The following is a 25,997-nucleotide window of genomic DNA, read 5'->3' as shown; positions in this document are numbered from 1 at the left end:
ACTTTAGAAGGCACTTATATGTTACTTTCTTGGCTTGGAGGTTCCCAGACAATCCTGTCACTATAATGTCAAATCCATATGAGGGTGACCTGTGCTTATAACTTCTTCTTTTTTTTTTTCCTCTACCTAGAGTCTAGGCCCAGGCAGAAAATCTTCCTTGTTAACTCTCTTTATGAGTAGATGGATTTTTTTTCTCATTAGTTATTTATACACACAAGTTTGTGGTGTATATGATGAATATTATTCCTTTTACACAATAATGAACTATTATTCTGTTTTTTATTTTTTAAGTTTGTTGCATTTTTCAACACTAGTTAGTTCCCGGAGTCCAATATCCTGTGTGCGTAGTAACAACAGAATTTCTGAGTCTATAAAGCTAAGGACCAGGTCACCAAAAATAGTGATTATACCAAGGGAATTCCACCTAAGTAACATAAGGCCTGAACTGGTGATAGCCCTCTGTTTCAACTGTGCATGTTCTTTGAACTACAATAGTACCAGACTCACTTAGAACCAATAACACCTTTGTCTAAGGATTTACATATATAGTCCGGTCACATGAGACTCTGGTTACCAAGTATATATAGATCAGAGATGGGAAATACATGATACTTGTGATATCATTTTTACTCTGTACTCATGGCAACAATTAGAATCATATGGGAAGGTCCCATTGAGCTGGTATAAGCTTTAGAAGATCAACTTTGCTTAGGGTAGTTGCTTTTAATTGAGTGGGACTACATATAAACCTATTTCCTTTTCTTGTTATGTCTGAGCATTCAAGAAAAAAAGAACAGGAAATATATACATATATATATATATATATATATATATATATATATTTGAAAATTAGCTTTTCAGATCAAAATATTCTTGCCTAATGACCAAGATATGCTTGAAGTGTTTCTATCCCATGCTTACCACCTTCTGAAGAACTTGGGGAAATCAAAGCAAGGAACCATGTTAAAATAACTAGGTATTCAGAAAAAAATTGAGCATTCTCTCCGAAGAGAGGTAGGAAAGGGATCACATTCAGCCTAGAATGGAGGGCTTAGCAATAACATTACTAACCTTTATAAACTGCTTATGCTGTGCTAGGCACTGTTTTAAATGTTTTACATGTATTAATCCATTTAATCCTTACAACAATCTTGTTTATCTTGCCAATTTTATCAATAGCCTCATATAGCTGTCTTTCAAACTCTAAAAGTAGTTCAAAGAGAATTAAGTATAAAGAGAAAGAATAAAAACAAAAAAAAAATTTTTTTAACTCAGGAAAGAAATAAATCTTTTTCCACCCAAAACTCACTACTTGCCAACTGATGTTAAATGTTTCAGGACTCAACAAACACACTTCAATCTAACAGAATTAATTAAGTTATATGAATTATTTGGGTGATATTTTAAAAATTAATTCCTGGTTAAATTTCTCTATAACAAATTTCCATAGTAGTTTGTAAGGTGGTAGCTGCCACAATAATTATCATTAATTTGTTATATAAATATGGCTCGTTATTAGAAAAAATTGAAAGAATTCCTTAAAATAGGCAATTCTTCAGTGCACTTTATATAACTGAATTTACAATACTCAGTTCCATGCCACCTTTATAAAACAGCTAGTATGTATACAAAGGTATCTAGATATTGTCCTTTTTCTCCATGTCTCTCTGCCTGCTTCTAATCACTTGGGTCGCCCTCTAACCTCTTGAATATTGCTATTCTTTGTACAGAGAAGGTAAATACAAATATAAAAGAAGCTCAGATCAACTGATTTCCAAAGTTGGTTCCTGAGGTTCATGTTACTAGAAACATAATCAAACTGGACATGTTCTTGAAACAATTGGAGATGTATATCTCAAGCTGTTTTACACTATGACATGTAGTGAAAAATAAAATTTGTATGGTATGAGGAAGCTGCTGGAACATGAGGTACTAAGGATTCAGGCTGCCCAGGACTAGGAATAAACACCAGATGACCAAGGGAAACAGTATTGCTGCATACCTGCAATCCACCTGTGAGACAACAGTGCATTAGGCACTACCATCGATTAGGTACAAAATCAGGAAAAGGACAAGAAGCTTTTATTTCTAAGGGCTCTGAGTGATCCTCCTTTTAGATCAGAGATTCCTAATTAAAACTGAATTTCCTACTCTTTTTAGAATGAACAGGATATGTTTCCATTTATATGAAGTGCCCAGAATAGTCAAATCCATATAGACAGAAAAGACATTAGTGATTTTTCAGGAGATGGGGGAAAAGAGAAATTGAGATTAACTACTAATAGGTATGGGATTCATTTTTTGGGGTGATGAAAATGTTCTGGAATTAGTAGTGATGTTTGTAGTATAACACAGTGAATAAACTAAAATCTACTGCAGTATAAACTTTAAAATGTGGAATTTTAGGTTATGTGAAGTATACCTCAATAAAACGTGCTACAAAAAAGTGAATAATAAATAAATATATGCATATATATGAGATTATGAACCTACTCTATAGATAGAACCTGCTCTAAATATATGTATGTATGATTATGAACCTTTTCTATAATGACAAGTTATATAATTGCTGACCAATGAGTTTTTTAAAAAATAATATTTTTAGAAGGAAAAATTAAGGAATTAGCATAATTTTTACATTCCATTGATCATCTATTATTTGAATAATCTATTTCAGTTCTTCCTATATCACGAATAATCTATATCAGTTCTTCCTATATCATGAATAAAAAATAATTTTTATCCATGCACTGTATAATAGATTAGTTATATCATTAACTCATTGTGAATTAGTTATATTAAGTGGAAACTTGGACAGAATAGTTTTAAATGACATTATTCATGGTTTCACCCAGGAAAAAGAATTATAGAAAGAAAAACTGTAAGTTGATTAGAAATACGATTAATAAACATACTGGAAAAAAAAATACAAAGCAAGGTATGGCAAAATCCGTAGTCTTTTCCTTTCTCTTTGAAATTTTATGTTTCTTTGGAAAAACAATCTAAATTTATTAAAATGAGTGGGTAGCTTCTCTGAATAAAATTCAATGACAATTTTCCTTGAGAAACTGAGAAACAACAATATCAGAAATGATTTTATGCTGAACCTCAATAGGCACTTCATAAATGTTTTGAAAATATTATAGCTTTATCAGTTTTCATTTTTGCTACATAAACTGGAATGGCTGAACTAACCCCAAAACATGAGAAAACTGAGAAATCAACATGGTTGTTAAGTATAAAGAACACGTGCTAAAAGTACTGAAGGGCATATATTTTCTCCTGGTGCTGATGGATATGATGAGTTTCTGAAGGTTTTTTTACACATCAAAGGACTCAGCACTATTTTTTGTGATAGTTGTATGTTGGAGGATACAGGAAGAGTTTGGTAAAGAAAGATGAGTCATACAGGCTTTTCATTGATGAAAGGTCATACTTAGGTTCATTGTTGTAGTAAACAAATTTTGGAAGATTGCTTCTACTGAGCTTGGAACTACAAACTTTTGGAGAAACAAAGATGAGAAATACCAAATAAGAAATGTAATAGAGTCTTCCTGGACTCACGTTAGCTGATGAGCAATCTTTACAATTTGTGTGTATATTCCTACAAAAGAAGCTGGAGTGTTTATTGGCTCTCTCTGGTAACCTCAGTTGATTGAGCAATTCAGAATGTTCTTTATTCATGGGAAACTTGTAAAGACTGTGACTTTCATGGGGAAAAAAAATTGTCGAAAGGAAACACCCAGTTATTCTGATTTTAGTTTTTTACAAAGGCATTTTAAAAGTTTAAGCAAACATTAGATGTCTCTTTAATTTGTTAATAGGAAAGAGCTGGGTGTGTGCACGTTGTGTAATACCCAGGCATCTTGGAATGATTGAATGCTTGTACTTAAAAGTTTGCATTTACATTCAAATACTCTAGGTGTGTGGCTATTACTCAGCACCTACACCACCCATGAGAAATTTTATTATGATCACACATTAGGTATTTCAAAAAAAACACACCAAATAACTTTAGCAAAAGTTAAGCCAATTTTTTCAACTACTGCATAGTTATTAATTAGTATTGAGGTATCAACCTGGTTTTGGAATCAGATGATTACAATATAAGTCTGCATACTTATAGGAGGTTAGAAGTTTAGGTTTTGTCAAAACCTAGTTGTGCCCATGAAAGCATGTAACACGTGTGAAAAAGCATGTAACACCTGTTGTAAAATGGGATAAGGTTGAAAATGCAGTTCCAGAGCAATAGAAAAACAAGTTAACTGCCTCATTCTTTCAAATAAGTTTTTCAAATACAGTACTTGAGTTTGGTTATAATCGTTCTCTCAAATCATCTCTTTTCTAAGTGAAACAGGCCCTATGCCCTCAATCACTGTTCATTTGATGTGGTTTCTGGACATTTTAATGACTTGCTCTACTCTGTCAATGCTCTGAATCATCAATGACCCCTGTAAAGTACAGCACCTAGAAGTAAAACACTGCTCAAAATAGGAGCTTACCAATGCTCAGGAAAGAGATGACATTTCTCCCTTCACACAAAGCAATTGCTCCCAAATTTCATGTATCAGAGGAGCCTTTTTATGATTACCCTCTCAATCTACATATCCCACATTTTAAAAGATTTTCCTACTAAACTGTATTTTTAAAGAAATAACTATTTTCCCCAAGATCCAAATAATGCTAACACACTAAAATTCAGGTATTTCCAAGGAAAGCAAAGACCCACATAGCCTCACTGTAAGCAAACATGTAATTATTATTCAGGTTTTTGAAAATGTTAAATATTTTATAGATCTCCCCTATCCCACACCAATTAGTTTCACCAAAGAGACCTGGGGGCCCAAGAACTCTAGGCTGTTAATCACTCATGTAACACAATATTCTGTTAATAAATTAAACATTGCTAGTTTTTTCTTAAAAAAAAAACAGATTTAGGTATAATTGACATATAACAAATGGCTCATACTTAAAAAGTATAATTTGGTGAGCTTTTTTACATACGTGATCAAATGTGAAACCATCAGCACAAATCAAAGTAAGACATTTCCATTCCTCCAAAATGTTTCCTGTATCGCTTTTCATCTATCCCTCCATCCACCTCTAATCATAGGCAACTACTGATCTGCTTTCTCTCACTATAGACTGTATTTTCTAGAGTTTTAAATAAATGGTGTCACACTGTGTGCTCTTTTTGGTCTGGCTTCTTTCACCTAGCATGACTTTATTCATCCATGTATTTACATGTATCAATAGTTTGTTTCTTTTTAAGTATTATTGAGTAGTATTACACTATATGAATATACCACAAATTGTTTATCAATTTGCCTATTGATGGACATTTGAGTTAGTCGCATATTTTGCTATTATGATAAATAAAGCTGTTAAAATATTCATGTACCAATCTTTTTGTGGACATATACTTTCATTTCTCGGGTGAATAGTAGCTAGGAATGGAATGGCTGAGTCAAATGATAGGTATATTTTTTAAAGAAACTGCCAAATTGTTTTCTAAAATGGTTATAGCATTTCGAATACTGAGATTTCTATGAGAGTTCCAGTGGCTTCCTATTCTTGACAGTATTTGGTATAGTCAGTCTTTCAAATTTTAGCAATTCAAGTGGGTGTGTAATGGTATCTTATTTGGTTTAAATTTGCATTTCCTTGATGACTAAAATGTTCAGCATCTTTTTGTGTACATATTGGCCATTTTTCTATTTTCTTTTGTGAAATGTCTGTTCAAATCTTTTCCCTTTAGAAAAATTAATTTGTCTTATTATTGGATAAAAAGAGTTCTTTACATATTCGACAGAAATCTTTTGCCAGATATGTGTTTTACAAAGAATTTTTGCCAAATGGTAGCACGCCTTCTCATTTTCCTAAATGTTTTTTTAAAGAGAATAAGTTTTAAATTTTGATGAAGTCCAAATGAACAATTTTTTTCCTTTGACTCTTTGTGCGTTTTGCACCTTATTTAAAAATTTTTGTCTAACCCCAGGTCATTAAGATTTTCTTCTTCTAGAAGTTCCAATGTTTTAGTTCTTACTCTTAGGTGTATAATCCACCTTTATATTTTGTATGTTGTGAGGTAAGGTTTGTAGTTCTTTTGTGTGTGCTGGGGGTGGATATGGACATCTACTTGCTCTCGCACCACTTGTTTGTAAAAATTATGCTTTCCTAACAGACTTCCTTTGCTAGTTTTATCAAAAATCAATTGGCAATATATGTGTGGATCTATTTCTAGACTTTGTTATTCTCTTCAATTCACCTATATGTCTACCTTTAAGACAATAATACCACAATGTCTTGGTTGAGTCTTGAAATCAAGGTAGTGTACGTCCAACTTTGTTCTTTTTCAAAATTGTTTTGGCTATTCTAGGTCTCTTACATTTCCATACACGTTTTAGAATTAGGTTTTCAATTATTACATATAAATTTTCATTGTGATAGCACTGAATGTATGGATCAATTTGAATCTATGGCCATAGTAGTTCTCTCCATTTGATTTCCCTCTTTGATTGCTCGTGGCAATGTTTTGCTGCTTTCAGAATATAGTTATTGCATATCTTTGTTCAAATTTATCCCTAAAGGGTGCTTTTTGGTGCATATGTTTTAAATTTTCTATTTCTGATTTCCATTGTCACTATAGAGAAATACAGCTGAATTTTTATATTGGTCTTGTATCTGGTAACATTGCTAAATTTACTTTTTAGTTCTGGTAAGCTTTCTGGAGATTCATTATGATTTTCTATATAAACAACTATGTCACCTGTGAAAAACATAGTGTATCTTCAAGTAACATTATGTATAAGAAGCTTAAACAGTACTCTTCAATTTCCCCAGTTTAAGCCTTTATGCTAAATTGTCATAATCGTCACTTTTTAAGATTGTCATTTTACTTCTACATGTTATAAACATAGAATATATTATTATTTAAACTTTAAAGTCAATTATATTTTAAAAAGATAAATATATTAGGTTGGTGTAAAAGTAATTGCAGTTTCTCAACAACAAAAAAACAAACAACCCAATTGAAAAATGGGCAGAGGACTTGAAGAGACATTTCTCCAAAGAGGACATACAAATGGCAAATAGACATATGAAAAAATGCTCAACATCACTAATCATCAGAGAAATGCAAACAAAAACCACAATGAGATATCACCTCACCCCAGTCAGAATGGCTATCATCAACAAGACAAATAGTAACAAGTGTTGGAGAGGCTGTGGAGAAAAAGGAACCCTCATACACTGTTGGTGGGAATGCAGACTGGTGCAGCTTTTATGGAAGGCAGTGTGGAGGTTCCTCAAAAAATTACGAATAGAATTGCCATATGACCCAGCAATCCCTCTCCTGGGTATCTACCCAAAAAATCTGAAAACATTTAGAGAGAAAGACACGTGTGCTCCAATGTTCATTGCAGCTTTGTTTACGGTGGCCAAGACATGGAAACAACCAAAATGTTCTTCGATAGATGAATGGATAAAGAAGTTGTGGTATATAAACACAATGGAATACTATTCGGCGGTAAGAAAAGATGATATAGGAATATTTGTGACAACATGGATGGATCTTGAGAGTGTAATGCTGAGCGAAATAAGTCAGACAGAAAAAGCAGAGAACCATGTGATTTCACTGATATGTGGTATATAAACCAAAAACAACAAAAGAACAAGAAAAATGAGAAACAGAAAGTCATAGACACAGACAATAGTTTAGTGGTTACCAGAGGTTAAGGGGGGTGGGGGGTGGGAGATGAGGGTAAGGGGGATCAAATATATGGTGATGGAAGGAGAACTGACTCTGGGTGGTGAACACACAATGGGATTTATAGATGATGTAATACAGAATTGTGCACCTGAAATCTATGTAATTTTACTAACAATTGTCACCCCAATAAATTTAAAAAATAAATTTAAAAAAAAAAGTAATTGCAGTTTAAGAGGTTAAAAATAATTGCAAAAAACCGCAATTACTTTTGCACCAACTAATATATTATTTCCTGTGCTCTTCATTTCTTTGTGTAGATCCAAATCTCCAAGTAATGTCACTTTCCTACTATATGAAGAGCTTCTTTTTAATATTTTTTGCAAAGCAAGTCTGATGGTGATGGACTATCTCACATTTTGGATATCTTAAAATATCCTTTTGTATGGGGGGGTGGGGCAGAAATTTGTGTTGATAGGTTTTTTGGTTTTGTTTTTTCTTTCAGTACTGTAAAAATATCATCCTATCTTCTGACTTCAACTGTTTTTGTTGAGAAGGCTTGCTGGTTTTCTTCATGTTTCTTGTGCTTGGGATTCATTTGGCTTCTTAAACTAGTAGGTTTATTTTTCTTTTTTAATTTCCAAAACTTTTGGCCATTATTTCTTCAAATATTTTTTTTCTGTCTCCCTCATCCTCTTTCCTCTCCTTTTGGAATTCCAATTACACATTAGGCCACTTAAATTTGTCTCACTGACCCTCTGTTCAATTTTTTTCATTTTCCCCCTTATGCTGCAATTTGGATGGTTTCTTTTGCTATGTCTTTAAGTTTGCTAATACTTTCTTCTGTAATATTTAACATGGGGTTAATTCCATCCAGTGTATTTTTCATCTCAGATTTTGTATTTTTCATCTCTATAAGTTGAATTTGGATTTATTTTTATGTATTACATGTTCATGTTTTCTTCCACCTTCTTGAATATCTGGAATATATTCATAATAATTATTTTACCACACTGTTAATTCCATCATCTCTGCCATTTCTGAATCCATATCTAAATTGATTTTTCTTCCTCATTCTGGGTAAGAATTTTCTGCTTCTTTATATGCCTGATAAATTTTTGATTGGCTGTCAGACCCTGTGAATTTTATGTTTTGGTTGCTGGATTTTTTGGTATTCCCTTAAGTATTTTGTGTGCAATGCAGTTAAATTACCTGGAATAATTCTGATTTTTTTGAGCCTTGCTTTTAAGCTTTATTAGGCAGGCCCAGAATAAGCTTCATCCTAGGGCTAATCTGGCCCCACCACTGAGACAATACCCTTCTGAAGACTCTACTTGATGTCCCAAGTATTAGGAAGTCTTTCCTCTTCAGCTGGTGAAAACACAAATTATTCTTAGTTGTGGGTGAACTCCAGGATTGTTTTGTCAGATTCTTTGTCCTCAGTAATTTACTCATATGCATGCTCTGATAAATACTCAGCTCAAGACTCAAAAGGAACTTTCTATAGATCTCTGAAACTCTCTCTATGAGTAGCTTCTCCTCTCTGATACTTTGTTCACAAATTCTAGCCTCCTCCATACTTCCAAAGTCCAAACTGTCTCCTCAACTCAGGAAGATTACAGGCATACTGAGCTTTATTGTGCTTTGCTTTATAGCACCTCGCAGATATTGCGGTTTTTTTTTTTTTTTACAAATTTAAGGTTTGTGGCAACCCTGCATTGAGCAAATTTATCAGTGCCAAAGAGACTGACTCACTGAAGCCCTAGATGATTTATTGCATTTCTTAGTAATAAAGTATTTTTTAAATTAAGGTATGTACATTGCTTTATTTTTACCCATAATGTTTTGCATACTTAATAGACTACAGTGTAGTGTAAACACAACTTTCATATGCACTGGGAAACCAAAAAATTTATGTGACTTGCTCTATTGTGACATTTGCTTTATTGCAGTGGTCTGGAATTGAACCCACAGTATCTCCACGGTATGCCTATACTAGGGTATTTGGGATCTCTCTCCCTAAACTGCAGTTGGAAACTCTTTTCCATAAATAAAGTTTGCACAATTGTAGGGCTCACCTTCTTTTTTTTCGTTCTCTCAGGGATCATTGTCTTGTGCTATGTGTGTCCAAGGCCAAAACTGTTATTTCATATACTATTCAGTTTTTTAGTTGTTTAAGACAAGAAGCTATGTCGAATGTTACTTCATCATGGACAGAAGTGGAATTTTTGTTGAATACTCAGGGCTACAGTCTGCAGCCACACAGGTAGTACACTGCACAACTTCAAAACACAATTTGAACATACCCTCCTTCTCTCTTCACCCTAGTTTTGAGTAAAATGGTAGCCCTAATCATACTATTTATATTGAGCTTATAGTCAACAAACCTCTCATTTGGATAAGAATAATAACTCAAATGCAGATAATTCATACTTTATAAATGTTATGAATTGTTTGGCATTTGAAGAAGTCTTCTCATCAAATCAATATCATAAATATTTGGTTCCCACAATAGACCCATAACATAATTGAAATGTAATGCCTATAGTAATCAATTAAGAACACCTAAGTGTCATATATAACATAGGTCCTATGGGAAGACACTACTGAAATTCTAACCAGAGATTCCAGCAACATACTCCCCTCATTTGCTGTTTAGATTGCACATACACAAGGAAGAGAGCAGAAGAATAAGGTCAAGATTATAAAAATTCCAATGGGGAATGAGACAGACACTAACTTGTAAACTGTATATTAACATTACAACAGACCTCATTTTACCCATCTAAACGTATATTACAGAAGGATCCCTGTAGTTAATATAAAGACTAACCTATGATGATAGCAAAATGTACTTACTCATCCAACTCTTCTTCTTCAGTTTTAGAACTATCAGCATAGAGGTACTTGCTCATGTCCACAGGTCTTATATTTTTTCTTTTTGTAGACTGGGGAGGAGAATCCTTTATAGTTACAAAGGTTTCTGGCTCATCAAATGGGTTTAAATACTGGGGAGTCTGTACCTCTTTGAAGGGATTATAGCTGTTATTATAAAAAGATTCTTCTGGTTTTTTAGGTGAAGCTGCTTCAGTGGTTGGTTCTATAAAACAATAGCAACAGATGAATTAAATCAAATTAACATTATCTGATATTTTCTTATCTTTTTAGTGTTTTCAAAAAATACTCAATCTTGAATTAATAAATTCTATGTAGCTGAAAGAGTCAAAGCAATAATGTTTTAGAAGGGCTAAATTCAGAAGATGAAATATCGAAGATATTTGTCTACTTTTCCAGGAATGGGGCTCCTCAAAATGGCATCTTTGGAATGTCCTTGGAGTATCTAATAATATTAGCATTATGGTATGCCAATTTTGGAAATTTTAACCTTCTCAGAGGTATAATTTTCTATTATTGCCTATTTTATTTCACTATACTTAGCTTGCCATCTCAAACTGACATGTAATAAATTTCTGTTTTTAAAAGAACATAAAATGGATTAAATTTTGAAATGCTCTCTGATAGTTACACAAGCAAAGACCACTTAGGGATCTGAAAATTCATTCTGAACTGTAACAAAAATACACCCCCATATCACTGAATTTGTTTTCGCAAAATCTTCAAAGAGCAGGTTTCGGTATGCTATAGACCTTAAATCTTTAGAGCATTTAAAAAGATGTTTGATTTTTTTCAGTATAACTTGGATCCAATCAATACTCTATTTAATAATGCAAAAGAATAACATAAGAATTTTCAGGTTGAAAGCACAGATTACTGAAAGCACAGATACAGTGATAGATGTGTTACACCAAATTCTTCTACATTTCATTATTTCAAATTTGAATTTGAAAACAAAGGTACCCTTAAAAATAAAACTGATTCACAGCACAAAAAGCACTACAACAGTACCATGTCCTCCAACAATATTTGTGAAGTATTTAATACCAGCCTTTTCTTCTCCTATATTTATCAACATTTTAAAATAAAACTAGAATTTCTAATAAAATGTCTAAAATTTGATCATGGATTTTGCTGATAAAAATAAATATTTTCCCAAATTGAAGAAAAGTTTCAAAGAGCCAATAATCAGAGTATAGTTTAAAAGTAATTTTAATTACGCCATGCAACTCTGACAAAATATTCTAGGAGACAGAAAACTGAAAATTTTATTGAAATTTTCAAAAAAACATGTTTCATAAGTGACATTTCAAACAATTTAATTGATTCTTACAATCTCATGATTGACATATTTGATTTTTGTATTTTAAAGTCAAGCTACTTTTACTAATTAGACTACTTTTACTAAATAAGCCCAGAAAACTTATTTCTTTTTATTGAAAAAAAACATAAAAACTGAGTTGAAATTCCATACACTATGAGGAAGCAATTATAAAGTATGAGAGAGAGTTCATAAAACCATAACAAATCAATAATAAAATAAATTTAAATACAGCCTGTGCTAGAAAAGATACTCAGTAACTATGTATCTTTTGTAACACAGGTTAACATTTAAACTTAACATCCACTAGAATCTTTATAATAATGTAAATGAAACAATTGTTTTCTCTGTAGAGGAAGAGAGGCTGCAAAGATTTTGCCTACTCAATCTTTTATTAATAAATATCAAGTCTCAAATGTTTAAGAAACTGACAAAACTGATCAATGGAAATAGGATTATAATTTTTAGTCTTAGGAAGAGGATTGTAAAAACTGATCCAAGTAAATTCATCAGTTACAAAACCAAAAGTAAGAAAGTATTCAAACTACAGAGCAAGATTTGAAGATGACAGAACTAGCAACAAAGGAGGGTTTAAGATAAGATTATTTCATATAAAAGCTAACAAATACACTTAATAACTTTCTAAGAGGGTCACTGAAGCACAGAATGTCATGAATATAAGAGGAGAATTGAAGCTGTAAAAGAAAAAAAAAAGAACCCTGTAAACCACAACACATTTTTTTCTTCCCCAAATGCTTTTGTTACTTGAGAATGCCAACTTTTTAATCAATAAAAATTAATAAATTATTTCTAGAAAAATAAGTATTCCTCTGATAGAAAATACTTATTCCAAAGAGTCTAAGAGATATATATTTAAAGAGAATACTGGTTGTCACATTTTTTTTTTCTTAACTCTATAGGCATGAGTAAAGATTTTGAATCAGATTGGCTAAACTCTCCTATATAGAAATATGGTATTACGTGGAATCTGCTACTCCTTTCTATACACTAGAAAACAGACCTACATATATTTAGAAAAAATTACTTATTTGATTTTGAAGTGGAAAGCTCAAATACTGATGTCTCAAAACATCTTGGTAATATTTTTAAAACAATATACTCAGATACATGTACTGCACAATCAAAAAGCTGTGTGGTCAAAAGTAGACACTTGATTAGGAATCTTTAGCTTCAACTCCACCTCCATTTACCTAAAATTCTTGTTCAAATCATTTAACTCCTCGAGGCCTCAGCTACCTAATCTATGAAAAGAGGCAGCTGAACTAGATTACCTCTAAGGTTTATAACAACCATTAAGATTTATATTATGTTAATATAAGTAGCTCACAAACAAAATAAATACATATTAATTTAAACTTACTAATTTAGAATCTGACAAGAAGGGAGAAAGTAAAGGAAGAGAAAGAGGAGTAGATTATGAAATGATATTGCTCTAACAGTGAATCATGAAGTCAAAAACCTCATTTTCACCATGACAGGTAGCAGCAAAATTCTTTAAAGCTCATGAAGATTTCATAAGAGCAGTCTAAAAGATGTAAACAGTGGTTAATCATTCTTTTCACTTTTTCAACACCTCTTATCTACTTGATAAGAAAAATGACGGGGGGGACCTGTGTTGATTCCTTCCAATTATGTTGTATATGTAACAGTGGTTCCCAGTCGTGTTTCTGCTCGGTGCTATTCACATACACAACTGGCTGTCACTACTGACTATAATTCTCAGCCAGAGACATGGAGTGGGGGATTGAAGGGCTCACAAACACTCTGAGGGTGAGGGCAGAGGTGTTATCTAGAGGGAGAAGCTACCTCACTGCACCAATTTCGGTAGGTCCCACAAGCTGTCCTACTTGGTAAGCCAAACTCTTGAGATTTTGCCAGCTAGGCAAAATACTGTTATCTCTAACAGGCGAGGTCTACTACTTGACCAAACTAACATAGAATTTTAAAATAAACCCCACATAAATGTCTATGTAAGGCTTTCTTTCTTCTTTAAAAACAATTCAGTGGAAACTACTCTGAACTGCTGATCAACTGCAAGTGTTTTTGAACACAATATTATCACCAGTGACAAAAATTACTCTATGAGCTTTTAAAAAAATTTCTGGGCTGGCCCAGTGGCTTAGGTGGTTGGAGCACAGTGCCCCTAACGCCGAGGGTTGCCAGTTCGATTCCCACATGAGCCAGTGAGCTGCACCCTCTACAGCTAAGATTGTGAACAACGGCTCTCCCTGGAGCTGGGCTGCCATGAGCAGCTGGAGGTTGGCGTGAGCTGCCATGGGTTGCCGTGGGCGGCTGAGTGCTGCCAGGAATGGTCAGTGGCCAGCGTGAGTGGCCGACCGACAACCAGTGACTGACTGCTGGGGCAGGGGGGGATGGGGGGCAGCAAAACTCATAATACCAGCAAGGGCCAGAGAACTGTGTCCTACACAACTAGACTGAGAAACAACAACTTGAACCGGAGTGGGGGGGCGGGGAAGGCGGAAGAAGGGGAATAAAAATTTTTTTTCTTCCTGCTCTTATAGTTCAAGAGAACCTGACTATATAATGACTTTAAGAGTACAGAAAAAAACTTGCTACCTTCTGAGTCAGGATCACCAAATGGATTTAATTCCGCTACATCAGGATCACCAAACGGATTTAAATTCACAGTGGCCAAGTCCTTTTCTGCTTCATCCAAAAAGTTAAGTTTGTTGATAAGCTCTGAAAATAAACATATGTGTTAGTTCACTATGTTTATAGCAAAGCATAATTTTGATCATTCATGAAATATTTCAAATTGTAAAAATTCACACTAATAGTACCTGCAAATAATAAGATACAGCATTTTACCAATGACAGAATGCCATTCAAGTATTTTGTAGCATACCAACATTTTCATATGAAACAAAACAAACATATGCATATTAATTTGAAAATCATATCAGATAATGAACTAGAGAAACTTTCTTCTGAATTTAATTTGATGCAATAAAAAAGTACTGACATAGATTTTTAGCAAAACATCCTTCACTACTAAGTATAAATAATTCTAATGGGTTTAACCTAAGCAAATATTTTAAAAACAATAGTTACAATATATAAGCTAACTGAAGAAATATTGTCATGTTACATGACCATGTTATATGACCAATTATTATCTTACGTTTATAAAATCACTGCATAACAAGCATCCCGATATAAGGCTTTGCTAAAGATGGTTAAGTTCTGTTATGTTGTTGCCTGTTGGTGCACTACAAATTACCAAAGAAAACATTCAAGGAAAAGCACAAAGACAAAACCGACAGCTAAATACAGACAGAAGTCAAGAGGTAGCAGGTCACAGTAAATACAGGCAATGAGAGGCAGAAAGAAAGGAAGAAAGCTCTTAGACCTTCAGAGGAACTGGCTGATTTAGCTGAAGGCATATTTGCTTGCTTTATGCAGTCATCTTGATCTTCATCTAAGCTGCTCAGAGCATTCAATTGGTTTACAATTTCTGTAAACAGAAGCCAGTCGAGACAAATGTAAGGTAAGGTCATTTAATTAAAGAGCCGTAGAAGCATGCTGTTACTCAAAAAGACAAAGAGAGGGGATGTTTGGTTAATCAAGAAAATACAGTCAGAGGATATTATTTTGATGAACTGTAACAGAGTATTTAACTGAAAGTTATGCTGTACTATTTTAAGATAGAAAACATTTTATTGTTAAAACTTATATTAGTAATACAGTAACTATGTTAAACACAAAACAAAGATAACAACCAAAGAGACTGACATTGGCTTTCAACAACCACACTTTGCATTTGTAAAACAGTGCTTTAAATGCATGTGTTAAAAACAGAATTTAAAAATTCTGATACCACAGAAAATATGTATTATTTGTTTACAAAATTCTAACTGTAAACAAATGTTTAAATAATATATCTACATGAATCATGAACATAATAAGCACTTGTTCATGTTCTACGATTTTAAAAATCAGCACAAAATGAGAAAAGCAGGCCATAGCTACTATTTTCTACTGCTGTTTTCTAAGGAATTTGTTCTTTTAAGGGAACTCTTGAGTATTTGCTTTAGGATACCTTATCATTTATCCAGTAAGAAACAGAACAAAAAAGACAGGGATAGACAGAAAAACCTTAAAATAATAATTCATTTTGTACATAAATAGAATTTTTTTTACATGAGATATATATTTTGGACAACTCTGAATATGTGAAATTATGATTCACTGAGTGAAAATTAGCTTGGAAAAAAAAATGAGAGCCCCCTACACTATTCTAGTTAATTCTTGCTGTTTCCAAAATTAAAACCTGGGAATAATTTAGGTATAGGTATTAGGAAAAACAAAACAGATCCAGATCATTCAGTGGGAACAAAAGAAAAAGGTTAGAAAAAAGTTGTAAATTCAGCATTAAAAATGTTGTTCTTTAACATTATAAATCCAAATGCATACACATAAATTTTATTTGAACCAAATCATAGAATACAGTTGTAGTAAGGTTGCCTTCATCTATTCATTTGTTGTTCAACAAATAGTTATTTATCTGTGCCAACTACTATGCTTGACACACAAGGATGAAAAAACAAAACAAAACATGGTATTGCCCTCATAGAACTTAGCTTCTATAAAAATTGAAATTAATATATAAACAGATAATAAATGACCACTACAATATTAGGTGGTCAGAAATATGTTATAGTTTAGATCTTTGAGCTAAATACATATAAAAAGCTGATAAAGTTATTCATTTCCCTTGTCCAAATGAGAAAATGCATTTTGCATGAATAAAATTGCCTGAGGTAGGCAAAAACCATAGAAAATAAGCAGTAAACACAATTAATATGAATTGAACTTTTCATCTGAATGTGAAAAATAAGAGCTGAAGTGTCTTTATAAAGTATAAAGACATTTTATTCTGCCAATAGTTTTAAATGCCACTAAGACTCAAACTCACCTAGTAAATTTCTCAGTAGGTAGAATTCATTGATAAGTTACATCCTTTACCTCCCACTACTAGTCATTTTAACTTTGTAATTTTTAGGGAAACATAGTGGAGTGGAAGATCAATGTTAAGTGATCAGCAGTACATGATGGATTTTCTTCATTCATTACAAGTTGTGTATTTTTAAACATTTACAAATGGTTTATTTTTAACTTTGAAAATATAAAAAAAAAATTAACAGTAGCTAATATTTAGAGCCCTGGAAAGGGCTTTACATATGTTATCAGAGTTAATTCTCATAAATATCCTGAGGTATTATTATTAATATCCACATTTTATCATGTATGTTAGTATCATTTATTCACACTGTATTCCCAGATGTGCAATTACTAGGTTAAAACATTTTTAAATAATACTCAAAGATTTGCAGTTCTCTTTACACATTTTAATTGTTTTATATTCTTAGATATAATCTCAATGAAAGTAGAAATCAAATCACTTATTTAAACATATTATATATAATGAGCACTGTAGGCAATGCTGAGGAAATACTAGACTTGGTCCTTACCTTTAAAATATTAATATTGTTCCACAGTTTTATGTACAATGTGGGAATTTATTTAAATACTATCAAAATGATTCTATCACATGAATAAATTATTTACATTGTAATTTTTTCTGAATTACAAACTAATTTAGAGTATTTGCTCCCTCTCATCATCCTTTTGGTGATATCTAAAACCACTGATGACCATTTCCTCATTAACTAACCCAAAGTAATTACTTCTTTTCATTTACTTCACAGATGAGAAGTTGTCCTTCCTATCCTAGTTTTCCCTACTTATTCATAGCTTAAATAAATCCTTACTTAACTCCTATAACTTCTGCCTCTAAAACCTTCATTCATATTAATAGAGTGAAAAGGTAATTTTAATTATCTATTCCAATGTTCCCTTTATTTGGTATGCAAATAAAAATGAATCCAAATCATAAAAGCAACCAGCAATTGCTTTTATCCTCCATTTATCTATCTAATAAACATATTTATCAAGTACCTATTCTATACCTGTGATGGTACCTGCCCTCATGGCTTTATACTTCTGTGGGACAGGTAGACAAGTAAAGCAATGTACAGTGTATGATAAGTATTATATAAGTTATGATTGAAATATACATCATAGACTATAAAACTGGCAGAGGGGCTTTGAGGTCAGGAAGGCCTCCTGGATTTACTCAAATCTGAGCTAAAACCAGACAAATAGACATTATTATTATTATTATTATTAAAATAAGAGGGAAAATAGAGGGCATTCAAATGAGAACATGACATATCTGAGGAACTGCAAGTTGTTTGGGGTTTAAGGTGCCAGGGATGGGAATGGAATGAGATGAGGCTGGCGAATGTTCTAACATGAAGGTTCTTGTAAGAAAACTAAAGAATGGGAACTTTGACATCTGTGGGAATCCACTGAAATATCAAAAGTATATTTTAGACACATCATTCCAGGAGCAATGGTGGCAGCATAGGAAAAAAACAGCACAGTAAGCAAAAAGATAAGTAGTTCATCATCACCACTCCATGAGGAGAGGCACACAAAAAAATATTTATTAATTAAAGAATAAATGAAGAAAGATTTGATGGTTAATTTTGAGACCAGGGTATGGCGAAAGGAATCTAGGATAAGTGCCAGGTTTTTGTCTTGGGTGATGTGTGCATAGTAGTTCTAGCATAGTGACAGGGGCTACTCAGATTGGGCAAACCAAGCAACAGGTGCCTGCGAAACTTCTCATGGAAATAATTCAATTGTCAGTTGCATATGTGGGTGTGGACCCTAAAATACATAATTTTATTATGTATTTCTCCACTTAAAAAGTACTTTTCTGTTTCTTCCAAACTTCCTACAGTCAATGTATTTTACATATATTATCAAGAAAAAAGTTAAAAAATTAAAAGATTTACAAAAAAATTTATTCCCATAATTTTTTTTTTTTTTTAAAGTGGTAAGCTTTCCCAGTAATATTCTACCCTGACCAAAAAAAAATTCCCTGGGTCAATATATTTATGTAATACTTTATTACTTAAAGCCTTGTTTCACCAAAACTGTACACATTTGGAAAATACTAACAATGCTATGTAATAGCACAAATTTTTACCCTAGTGCTACCCAAATTGAGCAATAAATCCATCGTAACAGTGTGTCAGTCTGGATTTGCTTCACATTGGTGAGAATAGTAAGGAAAACTAAATTAGGGGCAGGCAATCGAAGCAAAGGGTCAAAGTTATTTGAGACTCTTCTTTACTGTTAGAAAGGCAAAAGAAGATAGAAATTGACCACCAGAGATTATCACACTGAATAAAAAAAGGGGGATGAGGGCGGTGGCACGAAGAGTGGGTGGCTTCTTCCTTTTAAGAAAGTCTGTAGTTGAGTTAAAAGAAGAAAAAAAAACTGCCTAGAACTGTAACATAACATACCTGCAAATGTTGCAGGATCCTCCTTCTTCTCTCCAAAGTATAGCAAGATTCAATACAGGTCTATTTCATATTAAGATAGTAGCATTTCAACTTTCAGGCAGAAATCAAGGTCCAAAAGATGTCATTTTTCTCACAGGCTTGAGCCCATAAATACTTGATTTATGGATATAAGCAATGGGTTTAATAATGTAATTTTCAATCCCATAGTGGATAGTAATGGGGAAGGGAGGGCTACTTTAGGCAGAAAAGCAGACATCAAGTAGTGTGTCTCTCTGGATCTTCAACTCCTCCTTCTGAATTAATTAATAAGCCTTAATGACATATGAATATGATTAAGTTGATCCCACATTTTAAAAAGTCTCTCAACCATTAGCCCCTTCTAGTTTAGCCAGTCTCTCTTAAAAAGAAAACATCTTAAAAATTTAGTCGTCTATAATTTCTCACCTACCATTTATTTTTCACTTCACTGCAATCTGCTTTTATCCCCCCTTTTATCCATCCCCCTTACCGAAATTGCTCTCACTAAGGTCACCACTGTATATTCTAATTGGCAAATACACTAGATGTCTTTTAACTCTTATCATATTTGACTTCTGTATGATAATCATAATTAACCATTCTCTCCTTAAAATTCTTTCTGCCCTTTCCAGGACACTACTACCTCCTGGTTTGTCCATGTATATGTCTATGTATCTATGCATGTGTATATATATATGTATATACATATACAAATATATACACACATGCATAGTTACATGTTTATATACATATATAAACCACCACCTCAAAATTTGGTGGCTTAATAACAAATTATCATCTCTAACAGTTCTGTGGGCTGACTGGACTCAGTGGGTGGGTGGTTCACTGCAGTTAGACAGTGGCTGGGACTAAAGTCATCGGAAAGCTTGAACTGGGCTAGACATCCAAACTGGCTTCTTCACTTGTATATTTGGTGTTTCAGCTGAGAAGGCTGGAACAACTTGGGGCTGGCCAAGCATCTCTCTCTCTCTCTCTCTCTCTCTCTCTCTCTCTCTCTCTCTCTCCCTCCCTCCCTCCTTCCCTCCCTCCCTCCCTCTCTCTTTCTCTCTCTCCCCCCCCCCCAAGTGGCCTGCCCATATGGGTAGTTTGGAGTTCCTCTCAGCATAGCAATCTCAGGGTCTCAGGGTAGTTGGACTTTTTACATGGCAGCTAGCTTCCTCTAGAGTATGCATTTCAATACACCCAGGTAGAAACTATAAGGCATTTTATGACTTAGCTTTAGACTACAAAGTGTTGTTTCCACTGCATTCTACTTGTTGAAAGTGATTTTTAGGGCCACCCAGATGAAAGGGAGGGGACTACCAAAGGGCATGAATATTGGGAGGCATGGTTCACTGGAGGACAATCTTTGGAGACTAGCTACCACGCATTAGATCAATAAATCAGAAAGTTGAACTCATTCTTTTTCTTACTAACCTATTAACTATAAAATTTATGTTAACTTCCAGTATTTTACTTATGCACATATGTGAAAGGCACAGATCTTAAATTGTACAATTCAATTAACTTTGACAAATGTATACACCCATGTGACATGTCCTCGGCATCACCCCCACAAGTTCTTTCATGCCTCTTTTCAGTAAATCCTCAAACCCACAGGCTATCACTATTCTAATGTTTTTCACATAGGATTAGTTTTGCCTCTTCCAATCATCACATAAATGGAGTCATACAGTACAAGGTATGATCAAACCATATGGTTAATGTTTAAATTTTTAAAAACTTACTATTAGGTTGGTGCAAAAGTAATTGCGGTTCAAAAGGTTCAAAATAATTGCAAAATCTTCAATTACTTTTCCACCAATCTAATACAGTAAAAGACACATTTGCCATTAATCCCTCTCAAAATACTCCCTCTCACTTCGAACACACTTATCCCATTTTTCTTGCCAATTTCTGAAGCAGTTCTGGAAGTCCTCTTTCATGAGTGTCTTTAGTTGTGCTATTGTTGCTGCCTCGATATCCTGAATCATTTTGACCTTGGTAGAAGAGCCAGAAATCGCATGGTGCCAGATCTGGTGAATAAGGTAGATGAGGATATACCGTAATGTTTTTATTTGACAGAAATTGTTGTATACCAGAAGTGATGTGTGACATGGAACATACCATGATGGAGGATGAAACAGCTTGCCCTATGCATGTTAAAGCATTGTTCATGATCAATGATTTACAGCACAGTTTAAAACACATCTACTCTCAACCATAGCTCACACCTAACTGACTGCACCAGACAAGTTGAAACTTGTCACACACTGTTACTAAGGTTTGATACACCGCTTCCTGTGCTGAAGATCCTTGCCTTTCCGTTGGATGGCAATCGGCAGCAGCATTCACTGTATTTTGTGATCACAAAGGAAAGGCTCCATGTCACACATCACTTCTGGCATGGCAATTTCTGTCCAATGAAAACATTACGGTGTGTCCTCATCCACCTTATTCACCAGATCTGGCACCATGTGACCTCTAGCTCCTCCCCAAAGTCAAAACAACTATGAAAGGTAAACATTTGGAATCAATGCAGGACATTGAGGCAGCCATGACAGCGCAACTAAAGAACTCATGAAAGAGGACTTCCAGAACTGCTTCAGAAAGTGGCAAGAATGATGGGATGCGTGTGTTCGAAGCGAGGGGGAGTATTTTGAGGGGGATTAATGGCAATGTGTCTTTTAGTATAATCAATTTTTTTTTAAACATTCACTATATTTTTTTATCACACCTCGTCATATATACTCTCTTAGGTAAGGCCTCTTTCATTCAGCATAATGGTTTTGAGATACATCCATGTTGTTGAACATATCAATAGTTCATTTTTATTACTGAGTTATAGGACATTTTTAAAATTCTATTCTATATACAAGACCTATATCAAATATATGCTTTGTGAATATTTTCTTCTAGTCTGTGACGTACCCAAACAATTTCTTAATGGTCTATTTTGATGTGCATAAGTTGTTAATTTTGATGAAACTTAATTTATCAAATTTTGCTTTCTGGTTATTACTTCCTGTATCTTGTGTAATGTGAGAACCCTTTGCCTACTCTCAGGTCACATACTCTTTTTTCATTTTTTCAATTTTAGCTTTTATATTTAGGATTATAATCTACCTTGAGTTAATGTATGTGTATGCTGAAAGGTAGGAATCGAGGCTCATTTTTTCCTTATGGCCATCTGGGTGTTTCAGCATCATATGTTGAAAAGAGTTTTCTTTCTTCACTGAATTATGCTACACCTTTATTAAAAATTAATTAACCAAGTAAGTTTGGGTTTTTCAGGACCCTCTGTTTTGTTTCATTGCTCTGTCATATGCCAATACACACTATTGTGATTATTATAGCTTTACAGTAAATCCTGATGTAAGATACTATTACTTTAATATAACAATTCTGTTCTTTTTCAAGCTTGTTTCAGTTATTCAGGTCCTTCACAATTCCAAATACATTTTAGAATCAGCTTTTCAATTTCTATTTTTTAAAAAAGCCAGGTAGGATTATGAATGGCATTGTGTTGAATCTATAGACTGATTTGGGGGAGAAGTGACATCTTAACAATATGGAGTCTTCTAATCTCTGAACAAACATTTTCTCTCCATTTATTAAGATCTTTAATTACCTTCAGTAACGTACTATAGTTTTCAGTGTAGAGCTTTTTCCACATCTTTTGTTAAATTTATTTCTAAGTAGTCTATGCTATTTTTAGCCTCTATTATAAATGGAATTATGCTAATTTCATTTTCCAAATGTAGCTGCTCATATATAAAATACAGATGTTTCTATATTGATCTTGTGTCCTGTGTCCTTGATGCCCTAGTAAAAACCAGAAGCAAAACTCTGACCAGACTCCCAAGTTTATTTTAAGGAACCTTCTAATCAAAGGAGGGAGACCTACTTATCCCCATTCACAGCCTTGGCAAGTATGACATTTAATCTCAGAGGGCTGAGTAACACCATAATCAACTCTCGCTCCTCAAATATGAACTGTTATCTCCTCTACTACCACCTGTACTGTAAAATTATGTTCCTTGGAGGTAGCCAATATGTCACTCTCTCTTCCTCTTCCAAAATTAACTTTACCAGCTATAGGAAAAGGATTAACAAACACAAGGCAACATTGCTTATGGTAAAAATGAATCCTGACTTATAAATTGCATCTAAATGAGAGGGCTGTGAGTGGACTATATACTTGATGGGAGACCATAGCTCGAGATTCTCTGATTGTTGAGACTCTTATAACTGGGCTTGTCCCTTACAGGAAATTATATCTACCAAACTTTTACAAAAGATAACAGCTCTTCTGCAGCATAAAGATTCTAAAGTAATCCCTGCTATCAACTATGTGGATCTTGTCCCCTTGTATCTAAGTGGTAATTTGGGGGTAGAAGTCAAAGAATAGCACCTGGATACTATAAGGACTCCAGTGAAAGACGAATGCTCTCCTGACATGCTGGTTCCTGGCCAATGTCCTTCTAAGTGAATCTAATGCTAAGTTTGGCCTATTCAGGTCATGTGAGTCTGAATGTCTGGTTAACCCTAAGAAGAATTCTTTGCAATCTTTGCAACAACTGTACGTATACCAAGGGCCATTCAGGTGTCTAATAATGTCTGGTTTCCCAATAATGTTTTGCTATAAACTGCTTCAGTTAAATCTGATTTTCTGAGCTGTATTCAATAAGACTTTATCATTTATGCAGGAGTCTTTCTTTTTTCCTTCCTGCTGGTATGTATTCAAAAATACAACATGAATACCAAAGACGGTCATATTACCAAATAAATATTGGTTCAAGCACTGGACTGTGAGGTTGCCATATAAATGGAGGAACTGATTGTTTTGAAACCATATATAATTTCAAATACCGGCTGCAGTAAACACTTTTCATTAAATGGCTTTGTTTCTCCAACTTTAAGGTCTATCACTCCCATTACATTTCAATGATTTTTCCAACTGCAATTCAAAATTCCCCTCCACATTCACTGGTGCTGCACCTCTGTAGAATGCATCTATACATGTAGCATCAATAAATAAAAGGTTCCTGCCTATGAGCCACTCCCAAAATATGTTTCCCGTGAGCAGTGAATTCTGTCTCAGACAGAAAAGGGTAGGGATTTTTTATCAGTCCAAGCATAGACACCATTAATTTACTTTTATCTTCTAGAAAGACTGTAATTTCAGAAGATATATTTTGTTAATTACTATTGATTTACAGCAATATTCTATAAGAAAGCACTGACTAAATGAATAGCCTCTAGGTATCAATTTAAGATACGCACAAAACAATTTTAACAGATTGTTCCTTCAAGAAGTTTGCAGCTTAGTTTGGGAATAATATACCCATATAATTTTATAGAATAATGTTATTACATTTTATTCATTTATATTACAATACACAGATATAATATAGGCAAAATTTTAAATGATTCATCTATGAAATTCATGTCAACAATTTCAAAGCTGCAAGGAAGAGTGAACATAAGCTGTGCTTAAGTTATTGCCACTTTAGCTGGTAAAGAAAAATACCCACCATACTTTATTCATACCATGCTTATAAAATATTCATTTTACTTACTCTTAAACTACTATTTTAACATTACTGCTATTAAATTTTAATATATTTTATTATCTTAAAACTACTTTACCCAAACATTTTTAGAGTGGTAGTGCTGCTGCTAAAAAATTCCTGAAAGTTAATAACTTTGGAATGGAATTTACATGTGCTAAAAAAATGCAACTAAGGAAGCCAAACAACTGCCATAACATGCTGTGCTATTAATTTAAGTGACTGTACTCTGCATATGTAATAGAAAATGCTAAGAAAAAAATCCATCAAAGCAAAAATATGTTATAACGATTGTAGATTTATTGACTTAGACATGTATCTAATCATTACCCGTGGTCCCCACCTACCTCTGCTCCCTCAGCACACATATTTTACATTCATTACTTTTGGAAAACTAGTCTTGAATTATTTACAGTTTGAATTACGTGTCTCCTCCAGATCATATTCCTTCCATAAAATGGGACCACCTACCCTATATAAGGTAGTACATGATTAATTGTCAAAATGAATTCAATAAGATAATAAGCCAGAGTGATCAATATGGGCTGCAATAGGAGAGAGAAGCTCTATTCATTCATGGCCTTTCAGTTAACATACACTAAATTCTCAATATGTTCCAGATAATGTGCTAGAAGCTAGGGATGAAAAAATGATTAGAACATACATAGTCTCTATCTCTACTGTGAAGGAATTTCATAAAATGGGGAAAATACATGCATACATACATATATACATACACATATATACATACATATATATGTATATGTATACATATATAATATGTATATTATATATAAATAGTATGTATATAAATAATAGTAGCATTCTAAAGAAACTTGGGATCATCACAAGTTGCATTAAAACAATTTCTTCAATTAGGGTAGAAGTATTTTAGGCTATCTAAAAGAAAGTTACTCTCTGGCAGAAATTTTAGAAAATAAGGTATATGTGTGTGTCTTTAAGCAGTAACAGTTGCTATAGTATGAATATTTGTGTATCCTCAAAATTTATATGTTGAAATCCTAATTCCTAATGTGACAGATTAGGAGATGGGGCCCTTAGGA

General features: G+C 33.5%; 1 protein-coding gene across 10 annotated transcripts in view; it reads right to left on the bottom strand.

Annotated features, from left to right (window-relative positions):
- EHBP1 (EH domain binding protein 1) overlaps nucleotides 1–25,997 on the bottom strand; it is a 297,963-nt gene that overhangs the window by 162,744 nt on the left and 109,222 nt on the right. For 5 of the 10 annotated variants that reach the window (XM_019717739.2, XM_019717728.2, XM_019717767.2 and 2 more), the window contains exons 8-10: nucleotides 15,316–15,420; nucleotides 14,523–14,645; nucleotides 10,568–10,808 (exon numbers count right to left, since the gene is read on the bottom strand). In XM_019717739.2, the coding sequence (XP_019573298.2) occupies nucleotides 10,568–10,808; nucleotides 14,523–14,645; nucleotides 15,316–15,420 (469 nt within the window). The remainder of the gene's footprint in view (nucleotides 1–10,567; nucleotides 10,809–14,522; nucleotides 14,646–15,315; nucleotides 15,421–25,997) is intronic. The other 5 variants (XM_074332040.1, XM_074332041.1, XM_019717757.2 and 2 more) reach the window with 1 other exon arrangement.

This window comes from Rhinolophus sinicus, linkage group LG05 (genome assembly GCF_036562045.2).
Source record: "Rhinolophus sinicus isolate RSC01 linkage group LG05, ASM3656204v1, whole genome shotgun sequence".
Taxonomy (NCBI): Eukaryota; Metazoa; Chordata; class Mammalia; order Chiroptera; family Rhinolophidae; genus Rhinolophus; species Rhinolophus sinicus.
Note: the sequence above shows the minus strand (reverse complement) of the source record. Positions and strands in the feature narration are given on the sequence as shown.